This window comes from Aegilops tauschii, chromosome 1, assembly GCF_002575655.3.
Source record: "Aegilops tauschii subsp. strangulata cultivar AL8/78 chromosome 1, Aet v6.0, whole genome shotgun sequence".
NCBI classification, from domain to species: domain Eukaryota; kingdom Viridiplantae; phylum Streptophyta; class Magnoliopsida; order Poales; family Poaceae; genus Aegilops; species Aegilops tauschii.
The window spans coordinates 209,748,492-209,775,083 of NC_053035.3; the positions used below are offsets into that span (position 1 = coordinate 209,748,492).

The window sequence follows — 26,592 nt, forward strand, 5'->3', positions numbered from 1 at the left end:
TGTGATTCCCGAAGCATGCACGTATAGTCTCTTGTTATGTTAAGAAGTTGGAGCATGATTTATTATTGATTGTCTTCCTTATGAGTGGCGGTCGGGGACGAGCGATGGTCTTTTCCTACCAATCTACCCCCCTAGGGGCATGCGTAGTAGTACTTTGCTTCGAGGTCTAATAAACTTTTGCAATAAGTATGTGAGTTCTTTATGACTAATGTGAATCCATGGATTATACGCACTCTTACCTTTCCGCAATTTGCTAGTCTCCACGGTACCGTGCATTGCCCTTTCTCACCTCGAGAGTCGGTGCAAACTTCGCAGGTGCATCCAAACCCCGTGATATGATACGCTCTATCACACATAAGCATCACTATATCTTCCTCAAAACAGCCACCATATCTACCTATTATGGCATTTCCATAGCCATTCTGAGATATATTGCCATGCAACTTTCACCGTTCCGTTTTTATGACATGAGCATTCATTTTTATATTGCTTCACATGATCGTAAGATAGCTAGCACGGTATTTTCATGGCTTGTCCTTTTTTGATATCTTTGCTCGCTAGATCATTGCACATCCTGGTACACTGCCAGAGGCATTCATATAGAGTCATATTGTTCTAGGTATCGAGTTGTATTTTTATTTCTTTTATTTTGTAAGTAAATAGAAGTGTGATGATCATCACTATTCATTATTAGAGCATGTCCAACAATGAAAGGATGATGGATACTATGACTCCCCCACAAGTCGGGTTGAGACTCCGGACCAAAAAAAAGTGAGGCAAAAAGAGCCAAAGAAAAAAATAAAAAGAAAAATGAGAGAAAAAGAGAGATGGGGCAATGTTACTATCCTTTACCATACTTGTGCTTTAGAGTAGCACCATGTTTTTCATGTAGAGAGTCTCCTATGTAGTCACTTCCATATACTAGTGGGAATTTTTCATTATAGAACTTGGCTTGTATATTCTGATGATGGGCTTCCTCAAATGCCCGAGGTTTTCATGAGCAAGCAGGTTGGATACACACCCACTTAGTTTTAATGTTGAGCTTTCATACACTTATAGCTCTTAGTGCATCCGTTGCATGTCAATCCCTACTCCTCGCATTGAGATCAATTTATGGGCATCTCCATAGCCCGTTGATTAGCCGCGTTGATGTGAGATTTTTTACTTTTTTGTCTTCTCTATGTGTACCCCTATCATCATACTCTATTCCACCCTTAGTGCTATGTCCATGGCTTGCACTCATGTATTGCGTGGGGGTTGAAAAAGCTTAAGCGCGTTAAAAAGTATGAACCAATTGCTCGGCTTGTCATCGGGGTTGTGCATGATAAATACTTTGTGTTAAGAAGATGGAGCATGACAAGACTATATGATTTTGTAGGGATAGCGTTCTTTAGCATTGATATTTTGAAAGACATGATTGTTGTTGGGATGCCCGAGTATTGATGTCTTTATGTCAAATTATAGACTATTGCTTTAAATCACTCGTATCTTAATATTCAAGCCATGATTAGATATAAGATCAAGATTATGCTAGGTAGCATTCCACATATTTTTTTATCATTTACCTACTCGAGGACGAGCAGGAATTAATCTTTGAGATGCTCATACAGCTCCATCGTATCTATAATTTTTTATTGTTCCATGCCAATATTATACAACTTTCAAATACTTTTGACAATAATTTATATGATGTATTGGACTAACATATTGATCCAGTGCCCAGTGCCAGTTCCTGTTTGTTGAATGTTTTTTGTTTCACAGAATATCCATTTCAAACGAAGTCCAAACGCGATAAAAATTTACGGAGAAATATTTTGGAACATATGTGATTTTTGGGAGGTGGAATCAACGCAAACGGAGGCCCACAACCTCCACTACCCACCAGGGCGCGACCCACCCCCTCTGGTGCGTGGTGGTGCCTAGTGGGCACACCATAAGTAGGTTGGGGCTCTTCTTCGGCCGCAAGAAACTTATATCCGTAAAAAATCGTGTTAAAATTCTAGCGCAATCGGAGTTACGGATCTCCAGATATTTAAGAAATGGTGAAAGGCCAGAAAACAGGAACGCGAAACAGAAGAGAACAGAGAGATATATCCAATCTAGGAGGGGCTCTCACCCCTCCGTCGCCATGGAGGCTATGGACCAGAGGGGAAACCTCCTCCCATCTAGGGGGGAGGTCAAGGAAGAAGAAGAAGAAGGAGGGGGCCTCTCTCCCCTCTCTCCCAGTGGCGCCGGAGTGCCGCCGGGGCAAGGATCGTGACGGCAATCTACATCACAACCTTGCTACCGTCAACACAAACTTTCTTCCCCTCTATGCAGTGGTGTAACCTCTCTATTCCCGCTGCAACTCTCTACTTAAACATGGCGCTCAACACTATATATTATTATCCAATGTTATGTGGTTATCCTATGCTGTTTGAGTAGATCTGTTTTGTCCTACGGGTTGATTGCTGACCATGATTGGTTTGAGTTGTATATTTTATTTTGGTCTTGTTCTATGGTGCCCTCCGTGTCGCGCAAACGTGAGGGATCCCTGCTGTAGGGTGTTGCAATACGTACATGATTTGCTTATGGTGGGTGGCGTGAGTGGCTGAAACACATACCCGAGTAAGTGGGTTGTTGCATATGGGAGTAAAGAGGACTTGATACTCAATGCTATGGTTGGGTTTTACCTTAATGATCTTCGGTAGTTGCGGATGCTTGCTAGAGTTCCAATCATAAGTGCATATGATCCAAGTACGAAGAGTATGTTAGCTCATGCCCCTCCCTCATATAAAATTGCAATAATTATTACCGGTCTAGTTATCAATTGCCTAGGGACAAATAACATTATTGTGTGACAAAAGCTTTCTACTAAACAACTAACTTTTATTTTCTTGCAAACTATTCGTAGTTTTATTCTCGCAAAGTACTTCTAGTTTTATTCTTGTTCTAGGTAAAGCAAACATAAAGTGTGTGTAGAGTTGTATCGATGGTCGATATAACTTGAGGGAATATTTGTTCTACCTTTAGCTCCTCGTTGGGTTCGACACTCTTATTTATTGAAAAAGGCTACAAATGATCCCCTATACTTGTGGGTTATCACATACTTGTTGTAGTATCAAAGGGGTTTGAAGATGCTTCAGTATCAGGTTCTAGAATTTCAATTTCTTCATCCACAGAGGTGCTGTAGCTATCATTTCTCTCTGGTTCCTTAGGGTACTCTGAAGGATTAGCCAACTGAATTATGGGATCCATCCCTTCAGCCAAGTTTACTTCAAAGAAAGACCCAACCTCTTCTATAGCAATTGGAGCAACATTTGCAGAAGAAGGACTAGGCACATACTACATGTCAGGAGCAGGTTGGGCCAAGTTGAGATCAAGGCCCAATAGGTTGCCATCAGCCAGCCATGTTCATGCAGCATTGGTTGGTGCTACTTGTGAGCTGCGTTGGAATTTTCCCCAAAGAGGAAGGATGAAGCAATATAGTAGCTGATAAGTATTTCCCTCAGTGAGAACCAAGGTTTTTTCAGTAGATAATGATTGTAGGAGAGTTCCTATACTCTTTTAAATTAATAAGGAATTACAAAGGTCTTGGGTTATGGGCTAAGCATATATTTATATTAGATAGGGGATGGGGGTTAGATCAAGGAGAAAAAATAGAGTGAGAACCAAGGCTACCGAACCAATAGGAGAATCACACCAAGCCTCGTGAACAACACTTGCACACATAAGAGCAAACACTTGCACCCAAAGCGGGCAAGAGGGTTGTCAATCCCCTTGAACTCGTTACTTGCAAGGATTAAATCCGGTAGTGGTAGATATAAAAATTGCAAAACAAAAGTAAACTAAATAAATTGCAGCAAGGTATTTTTTGATTTTTGTAATATGATAAAAGTAGTCCCGCGGGCCATAGTGTTCACTATAGGCTTCTCTCTTGAAACATAGCATATGGTGGGTGAACAAATTATTGTTGGGCAATTGATAGAAAAGCGCATAATTATGATGTTATTCATGGTAATGATCATGTATATAGGCATTACGTCCGTGACAAGGACCGAAACTATTTTGCATCTACTACTATTACTCCACCAATCGACCGCTATCCAGCATGCATCTATGGTATTAAGTTCATAACAAACAGAGTAATGCATGAAGCAAGATGACATAATGTAGACAGAATAAACTTAAGAAATATGAATGAACCCCGTCGTTTTACCCTTAATGGCAACAATACAAATACGTGCCTCACTACCCCTTCTATCATGAGGTGAGTACACCGCAAGATTGAAACCATTACAAAGCACCCCACTAAAGATAAATCAATCTAGTTGGCCAAACCAAATGGATAGATCGAAGAGAAATACAGAGCTATAACAATCATGCATAATAAATTACAACAAAGACTCAATTGCTTTCAATGAATAATCCGAACGTAAACCCACAATTCATCGGATCCCAACAAACACACCGCAAAAGAAGATTACATCGGATAGAACTCTAGGCAAATCATGGAGAACTTTGTATTGAAGATAAAAGAGAGATAGAGAGTGAGATACACACACACACGCAGAGAGAGAGAGAGAGAGAGGAAGCCATCTTGCTACTAGCTATGGACCCGTAGGTCTGTGGTAAACTACTCACACATCATTGGAGGGCAACAAGGTTGATGTACAAGCCCTCCGTGATCGGTTCTCCCCCCGGCAGAGTACTGAAAAAGGCCTCCAGATGGGATCATTGAAGAACATAAGCTTACGGCTCTTTGTTGGTTTCAGGATTTACGGGAATTTACGGAGTTGGAATTAGGTCAATCGGAGCTTCGTGGGTCCCACAAGCTCAGGGGGTGCCACCCTAGGGGCACGCCTGGTGAGCTTGTGGATCTCCCGTTGCTCCCCTGGTCTCCTCTCAAGACTCCTAGGGTCCCTTATGGTCCAAAAAATTCATCATAAAGTTTTATCGTGTTTGGGCTTCGTTTGGTATTGATTTCCTGATAAACCAAAAAATAGGTAGAAAACATGAACTGACACTAGGCACTAATTTAATAGGTTAGTTCCCAAAAATGATACAAAATACATATAAAGCATCTAAAATTGATAATATAATAGCATGAAACAATAAAAAATTATAGATACGTTGGAGACCTATTAGCATCCCGAAGCTTAATTCCTGCTTGTCCTCGAGTAGGTAAATGATAAAAACAGAATATTTGATGTTGAATGCTACCTAACATGTTTATCATGTATTCTCTTTTAATATACGGCATAAATATTGAGAAACAATGAAGTAATTTATATTGACATAATAATATCCATAAATATAAGAATATAATTATTATCTCTTTTACGATGCTCAGCGAATGTTATCCCTACTCATTGAATTATGTAAGCATGGCATGACTCCGCCTTCACCGTATAAGCATAAAGCATGAGCACCCCGGTGTTAAACCAGGAAATTGTGTCATATACTTTTTAACGCGCTTCAGCATTTTCAACTCCACTCAATACATGAGCGTGAGACATGAACATTAGCATTATAGGTGGAATAGAATGCGGTGGTAGAGACATATAGGAGAAGTCAAAACAAAAAAAGTCTCGCATCAAGTCACCGGATCAACATGATATGGTGAAGCCCATCAATCGGTATCAATGCGAGGAGTAGGGATTGCCATGCAACGGATGCACTAGAGCTATAAGTGTATGAAAGCTCAACAAAATTATTTTAGAAGACGTTTTTTATTCGTCGCCAGGGTTTTTGTTACTGAAACGAGCAGATTTTGTAGTGGAAGAAATTGGGCGAAAGCTCTGTGCTTTGGTGTCGACAACGATGACATCGTGGGTGCCGCTTTACTCATGAGGACGTTGTCGTATCTCGCTTCCCCTGCCAGAGTTCCAGGTGAAAACCTTAGTTCGCTTTGTCGGATGCGGCACTGGCCACGCTTTGCCCTGTTTCCCCTCTTGAGGGTGTTGCCTGGGAGCCCATGTGTCGTTGGTAGTTGCTAGTGTAGTCTTAGAGCATCTCCAAAAGACGCGCATAGGCGCGGCGTGCTAAAAGTTTTTTACAGCGCCGAAATAGCGCTTTTGCGCACCGAACTAGTCAGTTGCTTCACCGGGCGCCCAAAATTTTACAGCGCCAGCGTGCCGCTTCAGTAGGTGCGATAAATAGAGCGCGCACGCCCAGCCGGCGCACAAACAACACATACAAGATGATCTCAAACATCCAAAATATGCTAATTTCACACAAACAGGATGACCTCAAACATCAATGAGAAATATAGCATAGTTCAAATTCATAGCATAGTTCAAAATATGCAAAGTTCGCACAAACAAGATGATCACAAGCAAGTTCATGACAAACAAGTTCACACAAACGAATTAGACATGAACAATAATTCCTCATCTTCTTCCTCCTCGTTTGCCTCTTTCGATTCGTCTGTTTCTTCTTTCGATTCTCCATCCTCTTGTTTGTCCCCCCCCCCTTCATTGGAAAGGCATCATGTGAAGGCATGTGGGGCACACCGGAAGCTCCCATGCCACCCATGCCTCCTGTAGGTGCTCCCATGCCTCCCATGAGAGACGCAAAACTCATGTCTCTCATTGGAGCTCCCATGGAAGCTGCCATGCCTATGATGCCACCCATGGTATCTCCCAAGCCTCCCATGCCTCCCATAGGTTCTCCCATGCCACCCATGGAAGCTCCCATGCCTCCCATGCACATCATTCTTTTTTCCATCAAGATTGATCATGGCAAAGGTTGATTTACTCCTTTTGCCTCTCATTGAAGTTGGATGTGTCCATGAAGAACAAGTACTTCTCCCATTCCAATAATCTTTCTTGCTCCTCCATGGCCAATTTTTTCTCCTCCAATGCCACTTTCCTCTCCTCGGCCGCCACCCTTCTCTCCTCGGCCACCGACTCTTGGCTCCTTGCCACCCTCCTCTCCTCGTTTGCTTCCTTTCTTGCCTTCACAATAGCCTCCATAGAACTCTTTATCTCTTCATCATCATCATCTTCTTATTCTTCTTCTTCTTCTTCTTCTTCTTCTTCTTCGTCTTCTTCTTGTTTTCTTTTCCTAGTTTCTCTCCTTGTGGTCTTTTTGGCTTCGAGTATCTTCTTCTTCTTCGTCTTCTTCTTGTTTTCTTTTCCTAGTTTCTCTCCTTGTGGTCTTTTTGGCTTCGAGTAGGCAACCAAGTTTGGTGTAGGGCTCCTCTTGCTGCCATCACTTGATGCTCATTGTCATCATCATCTAAAGCAATAGTTGCATTGTGTTTGTCTTCATGTTTTTCCATTTCTCTTCATCCTTCAACACCTCGTAGCAATGGGGTAACACAAATGCTCTCCCTTTCTTCACCTTGCCTTTCTTGGTCTTCTTCTCTTCTCCTCGAAACAAGTTTTGTGCAATGTTGAGCTACAAACAAAAGAACAAGTTATCACTAGAAACACAAAAGATGAAGCATGAACATAGAAGAAATGATGAGCATGGGATGCATGGGAGGCATGGGAAATGGCAATCACCCTATCTCTATCATTAGTGCCACTTGGGTTTGTCTTATCAACCGCCGTCATTGCCACTGCCACTTTTGACAATCTTTGTTGATCGTCGACCACCGGCAGCGAAGAGATCTTTCGGTGCGCTCAATTCCACTCTTGTTGTATGTGTCAAAGAACTCCTTCATCCGAAGCCAATATGTATCTCTAGTTCGGTCCGTTCCAACGGTGGCATCCATAGACACATTCAACCATGTGTTGCAAAGCAAGACGTCTTCGGCGATGGTGTAGTTGGAAGCCCTTCCTTTTGGTGCATCGATCAAACTCTCACCCTCATCATCCACTTCATATTCATCTTCATAGACTTCATTGATTTGAGACCAATTGTTGGAGCCAACACCCATAGTCGACATATATACGTCATCATTGAAACTACAAAGTAGTATGACAAAAGAAAACTAATCAATCTATCATATGTGCACATTTGTCAACAACAACAAAAGAAAAACAAAAATTATAACTTGTGGGCATTTCATCAAGCACTATGTGTGCATCGGCCGCCGGCGCAACAAATTGCGAGGTTTCCAGTGCTTCGGGCGGCGGAGGCGCGGCCGACCTCACTCCTACACTGGTGCGCGTTGGTCCTAAACAAACAGGTTTTAACCCGTTTCCGCGACGGCATTCGGAACCGTCGCCAAGTGAGTGTGGGCGATAGGGGGGTCCTTCCCACACAACCCAAAAACCATTGGGGATATGCCCTCCTGGCACACACGCTCGGCAAAATGAGGTCGTGTGCAACCGGCGAGCACTCAAATACAGAAATACGTACAGTAGTGCTGACAAAAAATACAATTATACAGGCAAAATCATTTCCGGTCGTCAGTACATCCCACACAGTCAGTCACCACTAAACGTTTACGTTCGTATATACAGCCCACACAGTCACTACAAGAAAACGTTTGCACAAGGTGGCGTAACGCAAAAAGTTTTGAAGAGAATGTCGTGTGTGATTGTTCATTGATCCAACACGGTTTATTCCTATAAACTGTGTGCGTTGCCTGAGGTCATCGCCCACGGTGGTTTCTCATTAACCATTTGCAATAGGAAAACCCAATTAGCAAGCTAATTGGCCAATTAGCGGGCTAATTGCCCTATTATTAATAATCCATTTACTAATCTAATTGACATTCATATTAAGAACATAATATATTCCATTTCCATATTAAGGAAGCAGGATTTCATAATTGAAATACATCAGAGTACAACATGATATAGCTTCAGCACTCAGCTACCCCATTACACAACTGCACCAGCATCAAGTTTCACATGCAACATCTAGAACCTTTCGAAATTAGCATCATAGACGGTACATAGAGAGATGCATCTCATCTGGAAAACTGCTGAAGCAGAAGGCGAATATTGAGCCTTCATTCATGTTGAAGGTCTTTGCAACTTTAGGCCAGTGCCTGTGGATGATTGACCGTCCATCCTTCGACCTCTTCAGGAACACTTCAATATTGAACCGTGGGTGTTGTATGAAAACTTTCCTCGCCTCCTGAGCACAGAGGTGGTTTGAGAGGTAACCATCAGTGAAGCCTGGAAACAAGGATGTGCATAAATATCTTCTCTATATTGGAAATGGGGCAAAGGAATACAAAAAGGCAGGGTATAATAGTTAGTACCATCTTGTAAACCTCAGTGCTTCCCATTGTTTCCCTACAACACATATAAGGTAGTTAGTCATCAAGTTAAGTAAGGGTTCGCATGCTATCGGTAAAATATGTTGATGATAAATAAGCACATTGCAGATTCATCAGATTAATTCAAGCCACATGGAAAACCCATTTATCCAAACCAAGCATGATTAAGAACTAGGAAATATAGCACTTGTATAAGTTTCTCATGTGTTAAGTGTAGCCAAATTCGATTTATTCCTCACATGGTATACAATAACAGAATGCAGCCACAGCAATCGAACATCGCATTGCATAATTGAACTAAGCAGTTAACTAAACACCACAACAAATGAACCAAATGTTAACTGAGCACCACATTGCACAATATAACATACTCCGAATAGAAGATCAGACAGTTAACCAAACCAAGCATGCTTAACAACTTGGAAATATAGCAATTGTATTTGTTTATCATGTATTTAGTACAGCCAAATTCAATTTATTCCTCACATGGTATACAATAAGAGAATGCAGCCACAACAATTGAACATCGCATTGCAGAATTGAACCAAGCAGTTAACTAAACACCACAACAAATGAATCAAACGTTAACTGAGCACCACATTGCACAATATAACATACTCCTAATAGAAGATCAGATAGTTAACCAAACCAAGCATGCTTAACAACTTGGAAATATAGCAATTGTATTTGTTTCTCATGTATTTAGTACGGCCAAATTCGATTTATTCCTCACATGGTATACAATAACAGAATGCAACCACAACAATTGAACATCGCATCAAGAATTGAACCAAGCAGTTAACTAAACACCACAACAAGTGAACCGAGCCACAACAAATGAACCAAGCAGTTAAGTAAACACCAATTGAACAATATAACATACTCCTAATAGAAGATCAGACAGTTAACCAAACCAAGCATGCTTAACAACTTGGAAATATTGCACCCTGAAGAATTGAACATCACATTTGCAGAATTAAACCAAGCAGTTAATTGAACACCACATTGCACGACATATAGAACATATACACTATAGCAGAAGATTGCATGGTGAACGTAGATAGCACAATTCACTAGAATTTGTGAAGGAAAGGCAGTAGCTAGCAAACTGAACATGGCTCCTTATAGTGAGCTAATAAGACAAGCTACTCCTCATTATCGGAGATATCGATGACGATTGGCTCCTTGGACATGGAAGAGGGCGAGGCCTCTGCATCGTGGGTGCCCTTGTTGTAGTGGTGAGTTGCCTGAGCCGCTCCAGGCACCAACCTGCTGGCTCTCGAGATGAGGTAAGCACGTGCATGCTGAGAAAACACCCCGTAGTCTTTGTCGAAGGCACCGACGGTGGCCTCGAGAAAATGCCACGAACTGTTGTTTAAAGCAGCCAACCGCATCGCGGCGTCGGTGCGCGAGGCGTCAACGGTGGCCTCGACGGCGAGGTGCTCCTCCAAGATCTGGGGGTCGGCACGAATGGCAGCCATCGCGACATCATCCGCGCGTGCGGCCGCGATTTGCTTCTCCGCTGCCAAATGCTCCTTGAGGTCCTGGCTATACTGCGTGCACCATGGCTTAGGCCGGCGCTTATTTGATGGAGGGGTCGGTGATTTGGGTGAAAGGTGTCGCGCTCGCGCCGGCGGTCGGGGCATGTGGGATGTGGAAGGAGGAGGAGGGTGGGGGTCGGGTGTGGATTACCTGCCTGGATAGGCGAGGCCGAGCAGCGTGAAGGAGGGTCGCCGGCGAGGAGGCGGCGGCGCTGCAAGCAAGGAGTGAAGGTTTCAACTTGGAAAGGAAGGCGGAAAGGGGGGAAATGTGGCTTTTGGTAAGGGGGAGGGGCCGGGGAGGTAGATATTTCCGCGGAAGCCGAAAATTTGGAATCGCTTCAAACAAAAAACTGGCGCGCAAAGTGTCATCAGAGGCGGTCCCTTATTCAGACACGGTCCGAAGATATTTTGTGCTGCATCTCACACGGTTGGTTATAATAAACTGTGTGGGATCTACTTGATTTTTGGTCTTGATTTGAATTACATAATGGGGTCACAGCAGCCATGGACGGTGTTTGAATTGCTAGACCTTTTATCTACAGTGTCATAAAAGAATTGGAATTATTCAGGGTTCGTTTGGACATTTTTATGCATTAAGTGAGTTTTCAATGCATTTATGTGCATAATTCAAATTTGAACTACATGCACATGCTCCAGTGCATATAAATTCATTGAAAATCAAATCTTTGTCATTGGATGCATGCTTAGGTCCCATGCAAGAAATGGGAATGAATTTCAAACACCATGGCAGCGTTGATTGCCGGCAAAACATTGAGATGCCTGGTTTTTAAATTCTAGTAAATCCAAAACTCGTCTGAAATTCATGAAACTTGGCATGCTATCATGGAGCGGCATCAACATGCCGTGGTACAAATTTTGTCCCATTTGGGGCAGGTTTGGTTATATGCTTCTCACAAACCGGAGCTTCTCACAACAAGCATGATGGTTTTCGGTAGGGAACGTCCCACCTTTGGGGACGAAACGATATCCATTGCCTCTTATTGCTTTCAATTTTTTTCTCGTGTCAACATAGAACAACAGGAGTGTTGTGTGAATTTTTGTGATTTTTTGGGGTTCATTTGGACATTTTCATGCATTAGCTGAGTTTTCAATGCATTTATGTGCATAATTCAAATTTGAACTACATGCACATGCTCCAGTGCATATAAATTCATTGAAAAATCAAATCTTTGTCATTGGGTGCATGCTTAGGTCCCATGCAAGAAATGGGAATGAATTTCAAACACCAGGGCATCGTTGATTGTTGTCAAAACATTGAGATGCCTGGTTTTTAAATTCTAGTAAATCCAAAACTCGTCTGAAATTCATGAAACTTGGCATGCTATCATGGAGCGGCATCAACATGCCGTGGTACAAATTTTGTCCCATTTGGGGCAGGTTTGGGTATATGCTTCTCACAAACCGGAGCTTCTCAAAACAAGCATGATGGTTTTCGGTAGGGAATGTCCCACCTTTGGGGACGAAACGATATCCATTGCCTCTTATTGCTTTCAAGTTTTTTCTCCTGTCAACATAGAACAGCAGGAGTGTTGTGTGATTTTTTGTGATTTTTTGGGGTTCGTTTGGACATTTTCATGCATTAACTGAGTTTTCAATGCATTTATGTGCATAATTCAAATTTGAAGTACATGTCCAGTGCATATAAATTGGTTGAAAAATCAAATTTGTGTCCTTGGGTGCATGCTTAGGTCCCATGCAAGAAATGGGAATGAATTTCAAACACCATGGCACCGTTGATTGCCGGCAAAACATTGAGATGCCTGGTTTTTAAATTCTAGTAAATCCAAAACTTGTCTGAAATTCATGAAACTTGGCATGCTATCATGGAGCAGCATCAACATGTCGTGGTACAAATTTTGTCCCATTTAGGGCAGGTTTGGGTATATGCTTCTCACAAACCGGAGCTTCTCACAACAAGCATGATGGTTTTCGGTAGGGAACGTCCCACCTTTGGGGACGAAACAATATCCATTGCCTCTTATTGCTTTCAATTTTTTTCTCGTGTCAACATAGAACAATAGGAGTGTTGTGTGAATTTTTGTGATTTTTCAGGGTTCGTTTGGACATTTTTATGCATTAACTGAGTTTTCAATGCATTTATGTGCATAATTCAAATTTGAACTACATGTGCATGCTCTAGTGCATATAAATTGGTTGAAAAATCAAATCTGTGTCCTTGGGTGCATGCTTAGGTCCCATGCAAGAAATGGGAATGAATTTCAAACACCAGGGCACCGTTGATTGCCAGCAAAACATTGAGATGCCTGGTTTTTAAATTCTAGTAAATCCAAAACTCGTTTGAAATTCATGAAACTTGGCATGCTATCATGGAGCGGCATCAACATACCGTGGTACAAATTTTGTCCCATTTGGGGCAGGTTTGGGTATATGCTTCTCACAAACCGGAGCTTCTCACAACAAGCATGATGGTTTTCGGTAGTGAACGTCCCACCTTTGGGGACGAAACGATATCTATTGCCTCTTATTGCTTTCAAGTTTTTTTCTCGTGTCAACATAGAACAACAGGAGTGTTGTGCGAATTTTTGTGATTTTTCGGGGTTCGTTTGGACATGTTTATGCATTAACTGAGTTTTCAATGCATTTATGTGCATAATTCAAATTTGAACTACATGCGCATGCTCCAGTGCATATAAATTGGTTGAAAAATCAAATATGTGTCCTTGGGTGCATGCTTAGGTCCCATGCAAGAAATGGGAATGAATTTCAAACACCAGGGCACCGTTGATTGCCGGCAAAACATTGAGATGCCTGGTTTTTAAATTCTAGTGAATCCAAAACTCGTCTGAAATTCATGAAACTTGGCATGCTATCATGGAAGGGCACCCGACATGCTATGGTATTTTTCATGTCCATTTTTAGAGAAGGCGCACTCGAATAATGACAGCCAACAAAGGCATTTTGAAAAAAAACTGCCACTTTAATATCTCAAACGTTTGTATCATTCAAACCGTGTGCGTTCGGTTAACCATTCATGTGACGCCACGTGTCTTGGTTTTAATGGCTATAGGAGGTGCCGTGTGGACAGAAGCTTGACTGAACGGGAGGCGTGCGAGTGCAGTCCGGTGCGCAGGCTCACCGGGAAGCATACAAGCTGTTCAACGCAGGATCTGTGCATCTCTTCAATGCAAACGGTTCAGATTACGGTATGCAAATTAAAGCCAGACTTCGGCGCTAAGCCAAGAGACACTGCGATTTGTCAAAATATGCAGCTAAAATCAATATCACTATCTATTTTTTTGCAACTAAAATTCAGTAATTAAGCATAGATTTCATTCATACTAGAGATTAAGCAGTCGTTCTCACCGGGAAGCGAGACAGCCTTGGACCGCCGCCCGCCTCGCTCCCATTGGTCTATATTAATGGCTCCGCCGAGCGGCCGCACCCCCCCATCCTCACCACACACACAATTCCTCCCTCTCTCCGCCCGCATCCTCGACGCCGCTCTGAGTCCTCAAAGCCGTCAGTGTACGAGGATGCCACCGAAGCGCCCCATCGGAAGGAGTGGTGACGCCGGGACTGCTAAAGCACCGGAGCACGGCGTGAATATGGAGACAGAGGTTCCCGTCCCTGCCGACGAGGTGGAGAACGAGGCTGCCAACAAGCAGAGGCGGGTCGAGAAAGAACCGCAAGCGACTCCAGCAAGCCTAGACTTCATCAACAACCTCCTCGATGATATGTTGATAGTCATCATATCCCTCCTCCCAATCATAAATCGGGCGAGGACAGCCGCTGTTTCCCGGCGGTGGCGCACCCTATGGCTCTGCACCCCTGTCGACCTCCTCCACGCCCACAAGATCTGCCATGGCTATCACCAAAGCTTGGATGCGTTCTCCCAGATCCTCGGCAGTCACCATGGCCCAATCAAAGGCCTTATCACGGGCAAGTTCCGTTCCAATGGTAGGGAGTGAGGCAAGCTTGATGAGTGGTTCCGATCATGCGCCATAGATCAGCTCGAGAAGCTAAGTATAATGATGGGCATATGAGCTTGCTGCCAACGTCCGCGCTCTGCTTCGCGCCCACGCTGTGCCTCGCCAAGTTCATGAACTGCCATCCCCCCCTTAATGACACGCCCGCTCTTTTTCTACCACGACTGAAGCACCTCGAGCTCATCGTCGTCCGCATCCCAGAGGATGACATGGAGCGCCTGCTCCGCGGCTGTACTGCACTCGAGTTCCTTCGACTTCAGATGATGAATTGGTCGAGTACCTTGCACATCACCTCCAGGACTCTCCGCACTATTTATGTGTGTTGCTGGTGCTGCAACGAGAGATCACAAAAGGTGGACCACAATATGGTCATCCAGGACACACCTTCACTTGAGAGATTACTTGTAGTTGATCAACAAGGTCCAACAAGAATCAATGTCATTTCTGCGCCAAAATTGAAAGTGGTGGGTTACTCGTCTGTCAAATACTACGACTTTCAGGTACAACAGTCGCCTTATATACCTCTCCTTCTTGATATCAACGTTATTTCTAGTTTTGAAGATGTATGTTCGCCTGTCATCCAGCGAAGCTTCACCCAGACTCTGGGCACAGTGAAGGTCTTGGCACTAGAATCTGTCGTCACCAACCTGGACCAAGTTTTCAGTTGCCTGAGATGCTTTCCATGCCTGAAGAAGTTGTATATCAAGGTGATGGTCCTTTCCTGTTAAATATTAACCATAAGGGAGTTCAATTTTTTGCACCTTTTCCCAATTTTACAATGACTATGTACTACGATTTCTGAAGGAATTTTGGAGGATTTTAGGACATACACCCCCACCCCATATTGGTTGCTTCATTCATATGGTTACAATCGTCCATAAGCATTTCTCCTTTGGATTCATCTGTACTAGTTTTCTTAGGGAATTTTTCATCCAATCCAACCTCTTGTGAAGAAGGCTACATGTTTCTAGATTGTAATCAAATTAATGCCCATGTTAATCATGACAGATCAAAGATGGCACGTTGGTGCATTTTACAAATCCTGCAAACCAAATGGGCGTGTAGCAGTGTTCAAAACTGCATGTAGGCACTAACACGTTCTCTTCTTTTGCAGTGCATATTAGGCCCGGTGGAAGATGTTGATAACGACAATCACATCGAATGCCTGGATCTGCATCTCTCAAATATTACTTTGAACTCCTACCGAGGGACCCCACCGGAGATTACACTCGCCATGTTCTTTCTTGCCAGAGCAAAGGTGCTGAGGGTACTGAGGTTGAACACACATTTAATTAGGAAAGATCAATGGTATGATTATCAGAGGCGGCTGGTACTGCGGAATGGAAGTGCCTCCAAAAATGCCAAACTTTGTATTGGAAGAGCATATGGCAAAGCAATTGGAAGTTACTGTGTCAAACCCATACATGACTTGTCAGCGGCTGATCCCTTTTCAGAAATGACGCAGCAGGCAATGTTTGAATTTGGGCGTTGTAATCTTTGAATTTTAACCTTGCAATATTTATGGTATTTGTTATATTGAACTGTTTCTGTTCTCTTGTCTCAACGCAAACAGTTCATCCGGGTGAACCGCATGTCGTATATCACACACACCTTGATCTGGCTGACCGTTTCTTTTGTGTTGCCTAATCAGAAACAGTTCATCCAAGTGAACTGTATGATGTACATCGCACACACCTTGATCTGGCTGACCGTTTATTTTGTGTTGCCTAATCACAAATAGTTCATCCGAGTGAACCGTATGCTGTACATCGCACACGCCTTCATCAGGCTTCCCGTTTCTTTTGTTCCGCCTCATCGCAAACGGTTCATTGGACTGAACCGTTTGCCCTAGATCGCACACGCAACTAAAATCTGAACCGTGTTTGATGCATCCTCCATTGCAAACGTTTTGCACCTTTTTTGACGGGTTTTTTACATCCCCGTTTGTGATTAATGCATCACACACTGTTTCGTGAAAGGGTCTCTGATCGTAGTGTCGCGTTAGCAGCATCCTGCAGTAGTGCTACCTTCTTCTTTATCACCGCTATGGTTCGTTTGGAGGCGGAGCTCCGTGGCTTCGCGGCGGGCGGCGGCACGAAGCCACCCTACGCGCTCGTCCGGGCGGCATGAAGAGCCCGCGCGCGATGCCGGTGTTCGGAGCCGCAGCGGTGGCGGCGGAGGAGGAGGAGGTCAAGCCCGTGCTAGGGTTTGCGGTGGCGGCGGCGGTGGCGGAGAGGTCGCGCGTGAATGGAGGGGTTAGGGGGATGTCGGTGCGCCCGTCCATCGCTGGAGGTTGCCAGCGAGGCGAAAGCGGGCGCGGCGGAGAGTTCAGCGGCGGTTGCTCGCTTCTCGCGCACGGTAGCGGACGCTCGAAAAAAGCAGCGCGCAATCAAGTTTACTTCAATGCTTGGATTGAGATATGGGGGTTGTTGGAGATTAAACTCTCTAGCAGGAAATTTACTTGGGCCAACAATCAAGTTGACCTCATCATGTCTACTATTGATAGGCTCTTCTGCAATACTGACATGGATGCCCTCTATCATTTAGCCACGTGTAGATCTCTACCTAGATGTGGCAGTGACCATACCCCACTCCTCTGGGACTCTGGGGTAGATACACAACCTAGGAAAGGTGCATATAAAATGGAAAATTGGTGGATCCTTAGAGCTAACTTTGCTGATCTGATCCATAAAATTTAGGCTGAGCCAAATAGGGCTGCCTCTAGCTTAGAAAACTGGCAGATCAAAATTAGGAGTCTTAGAAGAGTTACCAAAGGTTGGAATTCCAATGAGGAAGCTAACCTTAGAAGGTATAAAAAAATTGTTAGAGGAATTTTATACCTTAGATGTTAAAGCTGAATCCTCTGACCTTTCTGAAGAAGAGTTTGCTAGAATGAAATTCATTCATACCGAACTTCAGAAAATCTGGCTTCAGGAAGAAACAAAATCCAAACAGAGGTCTAGGGACAGAGATATTAAAGAAGGGGATAGGAACACTGCATACTTTCATGCAGTGGCTAACCAGAGAAGGAGGAAAACCCTCATTCACTCTTTAGATGGCCCTGATGGGCCTGTCCATGACATTAAGGATATGCTTAATGTGGCTGGGGACTTCTATAAGGACTTGCTCAAGAAAGAAAATAGTAGTGGTTTTACACTTAAACCTGATTTCTTCTCAGCAGAAGAGCTGTCACATCTGCTGAGAATGAGACCCTAGAAGCACCCTTCACTGAGGAAGAGGTTAAGAAAGCAGTCTTTGACTCATACCCTGATGGTGCCCGAACCAGATGGGACCCCTTTCTTCTTCTATCGGCAATTTTGGGAAGTGATAAAAGTAGACTTGATAGACATGTTTAATGATTTCCATAAAGGAAAATTAGACATTCCTAGACTTAATTTTGCCATGCTTACTCTAATCCCTAAGGAACCTGATGCTACTTCCATGAAAAAGTTTAGGCCCATCAGCCTGATCAATTGTAGCTTTAAGATTTTTATCGAAGTTCTTACTAACAGGCTGACTGGGATCCTCCAGAGATTAATAGCTAGTAACCAATCTGCCTTCCTCAAAGGCAGATATATCCTGGAGAGTGTGGTTACTGCTCATGAGGTAGTTCACTCAGTCCATTATGGGAAAAAACAAGGTTTGGTTTTGAAGCTTGATTATGAAAAAGCCTTTGACAAAGTAGACCTTAACTTTCTACTGGATCTGTTTAGGAAGAGAGGCTTTGGCAGTAAATGGATTAGCTGGTTTCGCCAGATAACCCATAATGGTTCAGTGGGAGTTAAAATCAACAACACAGAGAGTGACTTCTTTTTAGCTGGGAAAGGGCTCAGGCAAGGAGACCCAATCTCCCCACTCCTCTTTAACCTAGTAGTAGATGTCCTCACTAAGATGCTGTACAAAGCAGCCAATGGAGATTTAATTGCTGGGCTGTGCACTGAGGTGTGCCCTAGAGGGATCATTTGCCTCCAATATGCTGATGATACCCTGCTGTTTTTGGACAATGACATTGATCATGCCTCTAATCTTAAGACTATTCTTACTTGCTTTGAACATGTGTCTGGAATGAGGATTAATTACTCTAAGAGTGAACTCATTCCCATCAACATGATAGATTCTGGACTTTTACCTTTCCTCTCTGTCCTGGACTATAAAGGGGGGGGGGGTGTTTTCCTATCAAGTACCTTGGTATTCCCTTACACCATTACAAACTTAGGAAAGAGGACATCCAACCTCTGATAGATAAGATCATGAAAAGGATTGCTGGCTGGAGAGGTAAGCTCCTCTCATATAGAGGCAGACTTATCTTGATCCAGGCTTGTCTTGCCAGTATCCCCATTTACCTTCTGTCCTTCTTCAAGTTCCCTAAATGGGCTATTGAAATGATCAATTCCCAAATGGCCAACTATTTATGGAATGACTTTGAAGGACATAGGAAACTTCATCTAGCCAACTGGAGGATGGTATGTATGAAGAAAGAATTTGGAGGTTTGGATATCACAAATCTTCAAGATGTCAATCTCTGCCTGCTAGGTTCTTGGGTGAAGAGATATTATGCGGGTGAAGGCAAGCCTTGGAAGTTGATCATTGATCACAAGTATATGGCCGGTAGAGTAAATATCTTTGCCCCTAATCTATCACCCAATGCATCTAGATTTTGGAAAGGGATAAAAACCATAATTCAAGCTCTGAAACTTGGTTATAGATGGAAGATTAGGTCAGGAGACAAAGTTAGATTTTGGTAGGATACCTGGTTTGGTACCTCCCCCTTAGCTGTGCAATTCTGGCCTATCTACTCCATCTGCAATGAACAAACCAAGTCTGTTAGAGAAGTGTGGGATGGTTTTCAGCTGAAACTCACTTTTAGAAGAAACTTCAATGACAGACTTATGGAACAGTGGTATCAGTTGGTTGAGATTGCTAGTAGTTTGACCCTCAGTAATGACACTGATGCTCTTGTTTGGCAACTAGAAAACAAAGGGGTCTATTCCACAAGCTCACTCTATCATGTGACTAATTTCAGGGGGGTTCAACCAGTTTTCGTCCCCTCCGTGTGGAACCTTAAAGTACCCCCTAAAATCCACATATTTTTGTGGCTTTTTGCTAACAACAAACTGATGACTAGAGATAACCTTAGGAAAAGACAGATCTTCAAACCACTTGAGTGTGTTTTCTGTTCTGAAGCTGAAACGTGCTCACACTTATTTTTTGAATGTGTAGTGGCCAGACAGATTTGGCCATTGATTGCTAGTCATTTCAGGGTAGAGACTGGGTCTGATTTTGAATCAGTGGCTAAATTTTGGATTGCTAATAAAAAGCATACTGTTCTCAACACTGTCAATGCTGTTGTTCTATGGTGTATCTGGAAATATAGGAACTCTATAATTTTCAATAACACCGTGTGGACATCGATTAAGCAGGTGTTGACACTGGTCTTAAAGAGTGTCAAGAACTGGGTGATACTGTCCTCGACCGAGACTGCGGAAAGATTGAAGGCCTTCACAACGCATCTCACAACCTTCCTGAGGCGGCCGCTGTTGATCAGTGGCTGATTTGGAGGCTCCCTGAAGCCCCGCTGGTGAATCCCTGGGCCAAGCTGAAGATCACGAACGACGCACGAGGCTTTGCATCCCCTTCCAAGAAGCGTGCTGAAGCTGCAACGATGTCAAGTCCAACCTCAACCCTGACGGCCGCCTGGTCTCCGCAAGCCCTGGCTGCACCACCACTGAAGTCGCACAAGGCCTCTCAGGGGCGCTCTGCGTCTGCAATGCCGTTATGTTCGGCGAGCAGCGCGCGCACGATTTTTGCATGTCTGCTGAAGCTGTCGATTCGGTCGCGCGCGCTAAAAATCCGGTTTTTTCAGACGCGCGGCTTATTTAGCGCCTATGTTGGAAATGCTTTTAGGTCTTCCTATTGTCCATTTTCTTGGAGCCCTGCTTTGTTTGAGGCTTTCTCACCACATATATTGTTCGGTTGTGTATTTATAATCTTTGCTTTATACATAAAGCGAAGCGAAATCTATTTCAAAAGAACAGTTGTAGATGAGCGGGGACAGAAAAATCTGAAGAAGCCGCCCACGTACGTGGCCCCGCGAGACTCGTGGCGTCCGTGGTCCCTGCCGGCGAAGCACGAGGCTGGTCGGCCGATCATTTCCCTAGCAGTTTCTTGTGCTCAACAAAGCTTTAGCTGATTACACGGTTACGACCCGATCCGGAACTCCAGGCACGAAACCAGAAAGGGAAAAGTCGTTCCACTCGCGCACGTAATCCTGAAATTGTTGGACTCGATTCAGCACGGCACAATAGCGTGCAGAACCGTCGATGGCGACTAGTGCCACTGCTACCGGCCGGCGGCCTCGCCCCGCCGCCGCTTCGCCACCCGACCGATGACGGCCTCCAGCGCGACATCGAATGCGTCCCTGAAGCCCACGCGCCGGGACCTGGGGTCCGCGTACACCACCCTCGGGATGAGCCGGACAACCTCCTCCCGCATCCTCCTCACCTCCTCCGGCGGGATCTTCCTCAGGGTCTCCTCGATGCTCACGTTCCCCGCGGCAACGCCGGCGTGCGGGATGAGCACCGAGTACCTCCCGTGGTCCCTCGGAAAGTGCAACGTGTACTGAGTGTACGCCGACCCGGGGTGGAAGAAGACCGGGATGCAGCCGGCGAGGATGGCGTCGAACGTTGACCGCCGCGTCGCCGTGTCCCCGCGCGGCTCCAGGCAGAAGTCCGACGTCTCGAAGACGCGCATGACGCCTGCAGGCGAGTTGCAGTCGGCCGCACCGCCGCCGATGACGCCGCCGCAGTGGAAGAGGTTGCAGAGGCTGGACGCGCGGCACTGCCTGATGATCTGCGCGCGGACGGTTTTCTTGCTGCCGGGCCGTGGGGCGCCGGCGAAGGAGAAGAGCCACCTCCGCCCCACCTTCCGAAGTCTCTCTTGCCAGGCGAGCACATCGGCGGCGGCCTCAGGGTGGAAGTACGTCGGGTACGGCACCGCGAAGTTGCTCCCTGTCAACGGGGATGTCTCCAGGACGAAGGCCGTCATGTTCTCGACGGCCGGGTACGTGAGCAGCTTGGTGCCCCACAGCTCGTCGACGTCGGCCTCCCGCCGGAAGTCCCACGTGGTCCGGCCAGCCACCAAGAAGTGGTCACGGCCCCCCATGGCCCGCCACTCGGGGCGACGCACCAGCCAGTCGATGGCGTCGAGCTGGAGCGCGTCTCGCGTCGAGATGCTGTAATTATAGAGGTACCTCCCGGATTCGAGGCCGGCGTAGAAGGGGACGAAGACCGCGGCAGCGAGGGAGGCATCCTTGGTCAGGCACTCGTAGCGCTTCATCCGCGCGTGGAAGATGAGGTCGAGCATGAACTGGTCGGTGGAGTACCAGCCGCGGCCGGGGAAGACGCCCCCGTCGTCGGCCAGCTGCTGGCCCATGCCGTCGTTGGCCACGTACGGGCACATGTCCAACCATGGGTGGAGCCTGCCCTTGCCGCAGTCTCGGATGAGGTCGTCGTTGAAGCGCGGCGGCATGTCGTACATGTAGATGTACCGCCCGTCGCAACGGTCCGTCGGCGTCGGCGCCGGCATAGCCGTGCTCCGATTGGCCTCCAGCGCCGTCGCCTGAGGAGTGAGCGGTGCATGTTCCTCGGCCAGCATCACCGGCTGCTCCGCCCGTCCGGAGTTTCGGTCGATGGTGACGCTGGCCAGCGAGGGAAGGGATGAAACGGTGACGGGCGGCTTAAACAGGGCGGACGCCATGCTGCCTGGTACGCCGTAGTGCGCGTAGAAGACCAGTGCGCAGAAGGTGGCGGTGAGAAGAGCGAGATGGCGGACCCGAGATGGCCGGGGCACGCCGCCATCCGGCTTGTCGGCGGCGTCCACGGCATCTTGCTGGATCTCTACTGCGAAGGTGGTGCTAGACTTCATCGGCGATTCGGCATCTCGGACTAGCACGCAGACTTTGCCCTTAAAAGAAGCAAAATGCTACAGAAATATAATAACGGATTAGTCAGTTGATCACGAACGTCGTCGTGGGACCCTAGGTGACATACGCGCGCCATTGATTGGCTCGCACACAAATAGTAGAGCACTTTGGACCCTCCATACATACAGAAGGTAAAAGCAGTGGACCAAACAGCCGATCGGCTGCGCACAATGTTTTTTTTTTACATGTGCTGTACACAATCTTAACCGGTTCCTCCCGAAAATAAGGCCGCGCACTTCTCCCCCTCTCACTCTGGACAAGGAAACCACATAAACCGGCACCAAACGAATTATCATATCTTTCCTACTGTAAAAAGAGAGGAGAATCAGATATCTTGTAGACCGTGCTTGAAATATCTCCTGAATTTATTCCGGAAATCTCTCCAGGATATTTTTGATATGGACAGCGTTTGATATTAGAAATATTCATAAATGTCCTTCATTAATTAGTGTTTATAACAAATCATATCAATACCAATGGCAGTCATTTCAAGCTCACGGCTTCTATCCCCCCCCCCCCACACACACACACACACCCAATCCACCCCCAAAGAAAAGAAACTAGGCTGACTGCTCGCTCCCCGGGGGAAGGTGTAGCCGCTGGATCTCCGTGCGCCGTGGCGTTTTCCCTGGCCTTCCCAGGGTTTGCCACAAGGCACCGTCGATGGCAGCGGTTTGAGAGCCCTCCCAGGGTCTGTCGAGCTGCCTTCCTCGGGCTGCGACACCCGAGGTCGCATGCCCTTGACCTCAACAGACGCCGCACAATGCCCTCCCTAGGTTTCAAGCCCGACATCCTCGATCTGTGTAGGTCAGATTGCCTACTCACTCCCACACCCCCGCACCACCGTCCCTCATCAGAGGAGCACTCCTCAAGACAACCACAATACTAGAGTTGGATCCCTCTTGAAGACTAGATAGATATATCTAGGACAATCTGAAGGAAATATGCCCTAGAGGCAATAATAAAGTTGTTATTTATATTTCCTTATATGATGATAAATGTTTATTATTCATGCTAGAATTGTATTAACCGTAAACTTAGTACATGTGTGAATACATAGACAAACAGAGTGTCACTAGTATGCCTCTACTTGACTAGCTCGTTAATCAAAAATGGTTAAGTTTCCTAGCCATGGACAAAGAGTTGTCATTTGATAAACAGGATCACATCATTAGAGAATGATGTGATTGACTTGACCCATCCGTTAGCTTAGCACGATGATCGTTTAGTTTGTTGCTATTGCTTTCTTCATAACTTATACATGTTCCTATGACTATGAGATTATGCAACTCCCGAATACCGGAGAAACACTTAGTGTGCTATCAAACATCACAACGTAACTAGGTGATTATAAAGATGCTCTACAGGAGTATCCGATGGTGTTTGTTGAGTTGGCATAGATCGAGATTAGGATTTGTCACTTCGAGTATCGGAGAGGTATCTCTGGACCCTCTCGGTAATGCACATCACTATAAGCCTTGCAAGCATTGTGACTAATGAGTTAGTTGCGGGACGATTGTAGGATCGAAAGTATGTCTAGAGGGGGGGTGATTAGAGTACTTGACCAGATAAAGATCTAGCCTTTTCCCAATTTTAAGACTTGGCAGATTTTAGCAACTTAGCACAAATCAAGTAATCAACCTACACATGCAATTCTAAGAGTATAGCTGTTGGGGAACGTAGTAATTTCAAAAAAATTCCTACGCACACGCAAGATCATGGTGATGCATAGCAACGAGAGGGGAGAGTGTGTCCACGTACCCTCGTAGACCGAAAGCGGAAGCGTTAGCACAACGCGGTTGATATAGTCGTACGTCTTCACGATCCGACCGATCAAGTACCGAACGCACGGCACCTCCGAGTTCAGCACACGTTCAACTCGATGACGTCCCTCGAACTCCTTTGAGGGAGAGTTCCGTCAGCACGATGGCGTGGTGATGATGATGATGTTCTACCGACGCAGGGCTTCGCCTAAGAACCGCTACGATATGACCGAGGTGGATTATGGTGGAGGGGGCACCGCACACGGCTAAGAGATTCAACGATCAATTGTTGTGTCCTTGGGGTGCCCCCTTGCCCCCGTATATAAAGGAGTGGAGGAGGGGGAGGGCCGGCCCTCTCTATGGCGCGCCCTTGGAGGAGTCCTACTCCCACCGGGAGTAGGATTCCCCCCCCCCCTTCCAAGTAGTAGGAGTAGGAGTCAAGGAAAGGGGAAAGAGAAGAGAAGGAAGGAGGGGGCGCAGCCCCTCCCCCTAGTCCAATTCGGACTAGGCCTTGGGGGGCGCGTAGCCTCTCCTCTCTCTTTCTCCTAAAGCCCAATAAGGCCCATATACTCCCCGGCGAATTCCCATAACTCTCCGGTACTCCAAAAAATACCCGAATCACTCGGAACCTTTCCGATGTCCGAATATAGTCGTCCAATATATCGATCTTTACGTCTCGACCATTTCGAGACTCCTCGTCATGTCCCCGATCTCATCCGGGACTCCGAACTACCTTCAGTACATCAAATCACATAAACTCATAATATAACCGTCATCGAACTTTAAGCGTGCGGACCCTATGGGTTCGAGAACAATGTAGACATGACCGAGACACGTCTCCGGTTAATAACCAATAGCGGAACCTGGATGCTCATATTGGCTCCCACATATTCTACGAAGATCTTTATCGGTCAAACCGCATAACAACATACGTTGTTCCCTTTGTCATCGGTATGTTACTTGTCCGAGATTCGATCGTCGGTATCTCAATACCTAGTTCAATCTTGTTACCGGCAAGTCTCTTTACTCGTTCTGTAATACATCATCCCGCGCTTGCAAGGCTTATAGTGATGTGCATTACCGAGTGGGCCCAGAGATACCTCTCCGACAATCGGAGTGACAAATCCTAATCTCGAAATACGCCAACCCAACAAGTACCTTCGGAGACACCTGTAGAGCACCTTTATAATCACCCAGTTACGTTGTGACGTTTGGTAGCACACAAAGTGTTCCTCCGGTAAACGGGAGTTGCATAATCTCATAGTCATAGGAACATGTATAAGTCATGAAGAAAGCAATAGCAACATACTAAACGATCGAGTGCTAAGCTAACGGAATGGATCAAGTCAATCACATCATTCTCCTAATGATGTGATCCCGTTAATCAAATGACAACTCATGTCTATGGCTAGGAAACATAACCATCTTTGATCAATGAGCTAGTCAAGTAGAGGCATACTAGTGACACTCTGTTTGTCTATGTATTCACACATGTATCATGTTTCCGGTTAATACAATTCTAGCATGAATAATAAACATTTATCATGATATAAGGAAATAAATAATAACTTTATTATTGCCTCTAGGGCATATTTCCTTCAGTCTCCCACTTGCACTAGAGTCAATAATCTAGTTCACATCGCCATGTGATTTAACATCAATAGTTCACATCTTTATGTGGTTAACACCCATAGTTCACATCGTTATGTGACCAACACCCAAAGGGTTTACTAGAGTCAGTAATCTAGTTCACATCGCTATGTGATTAACACCCAAAGAGTACTAAGGTGTGATCATGTTTTGCTTGTGAGATAATTTTAGTCAACGGGTCTGTCACATTCAGATCCGTAAGTATTTTGCAAATTCTATGTCTACAATGCTCTGCACGGAGCTACTCTAGCTAATAGCTCCCACTTTCAATATGTATCCAGATTGAGACTTAGAGTCATCTGGATCAGTGTCAAAAACTTACATCGACGTAACCCTTTACGACGAACCTTTTTTTACCTCCATAATCGAGAAACATATCCTTATTCCACTAAGGATAATTTTGACCGCTGTCCAGTGATCTACTCCTAGATCACTATTGTACTCCCTTGCCAAACTCAGTGGTAGGGTATACAATAGATCCGGTACATAGCATGGCATACTTTATAGAACCTATGGCTGAGGCATA

The 26,592-nt window shown here is 45.3% G+C and overlaps 1 protein-coding gene across 1 annotated transcript; it reads right to left on the minus strand.

Moving 5' to 3' along the window:
* Positions 1–20,672: 20,672 nt before the first annotated feature.
* On the minus strand, positions 20,673–23,057 carry LOC109741815 (xyloglucan galactosyltransferase KATAMARI1 homolog). The gene has a single exon (XM_020300897.4). It carries the CDS (start codon positions 22,593–22,595, stop codon positions 21,012–21,014), a length of 1,584 nt encoding a protein of 527 aa, XP_020156486.1. The 5' UTR covers positions 22,596–23,057; the 3' UTR covers positions 20,673–21,011.
* Between the last annotated feature and the right edge of the window lie 3,535 nt (positions 23,058–26,592).

Bases quoted from the DNA above. Each gene is read 5' to 3' on its own strand.
- LOC109741815 (XM_020300897.4), bottom strand. From the start codon at position 22,595: ATGAAGTCTAGCACCACCTTCGCAGTAGAGATCCAGCAAGATGCCGTG.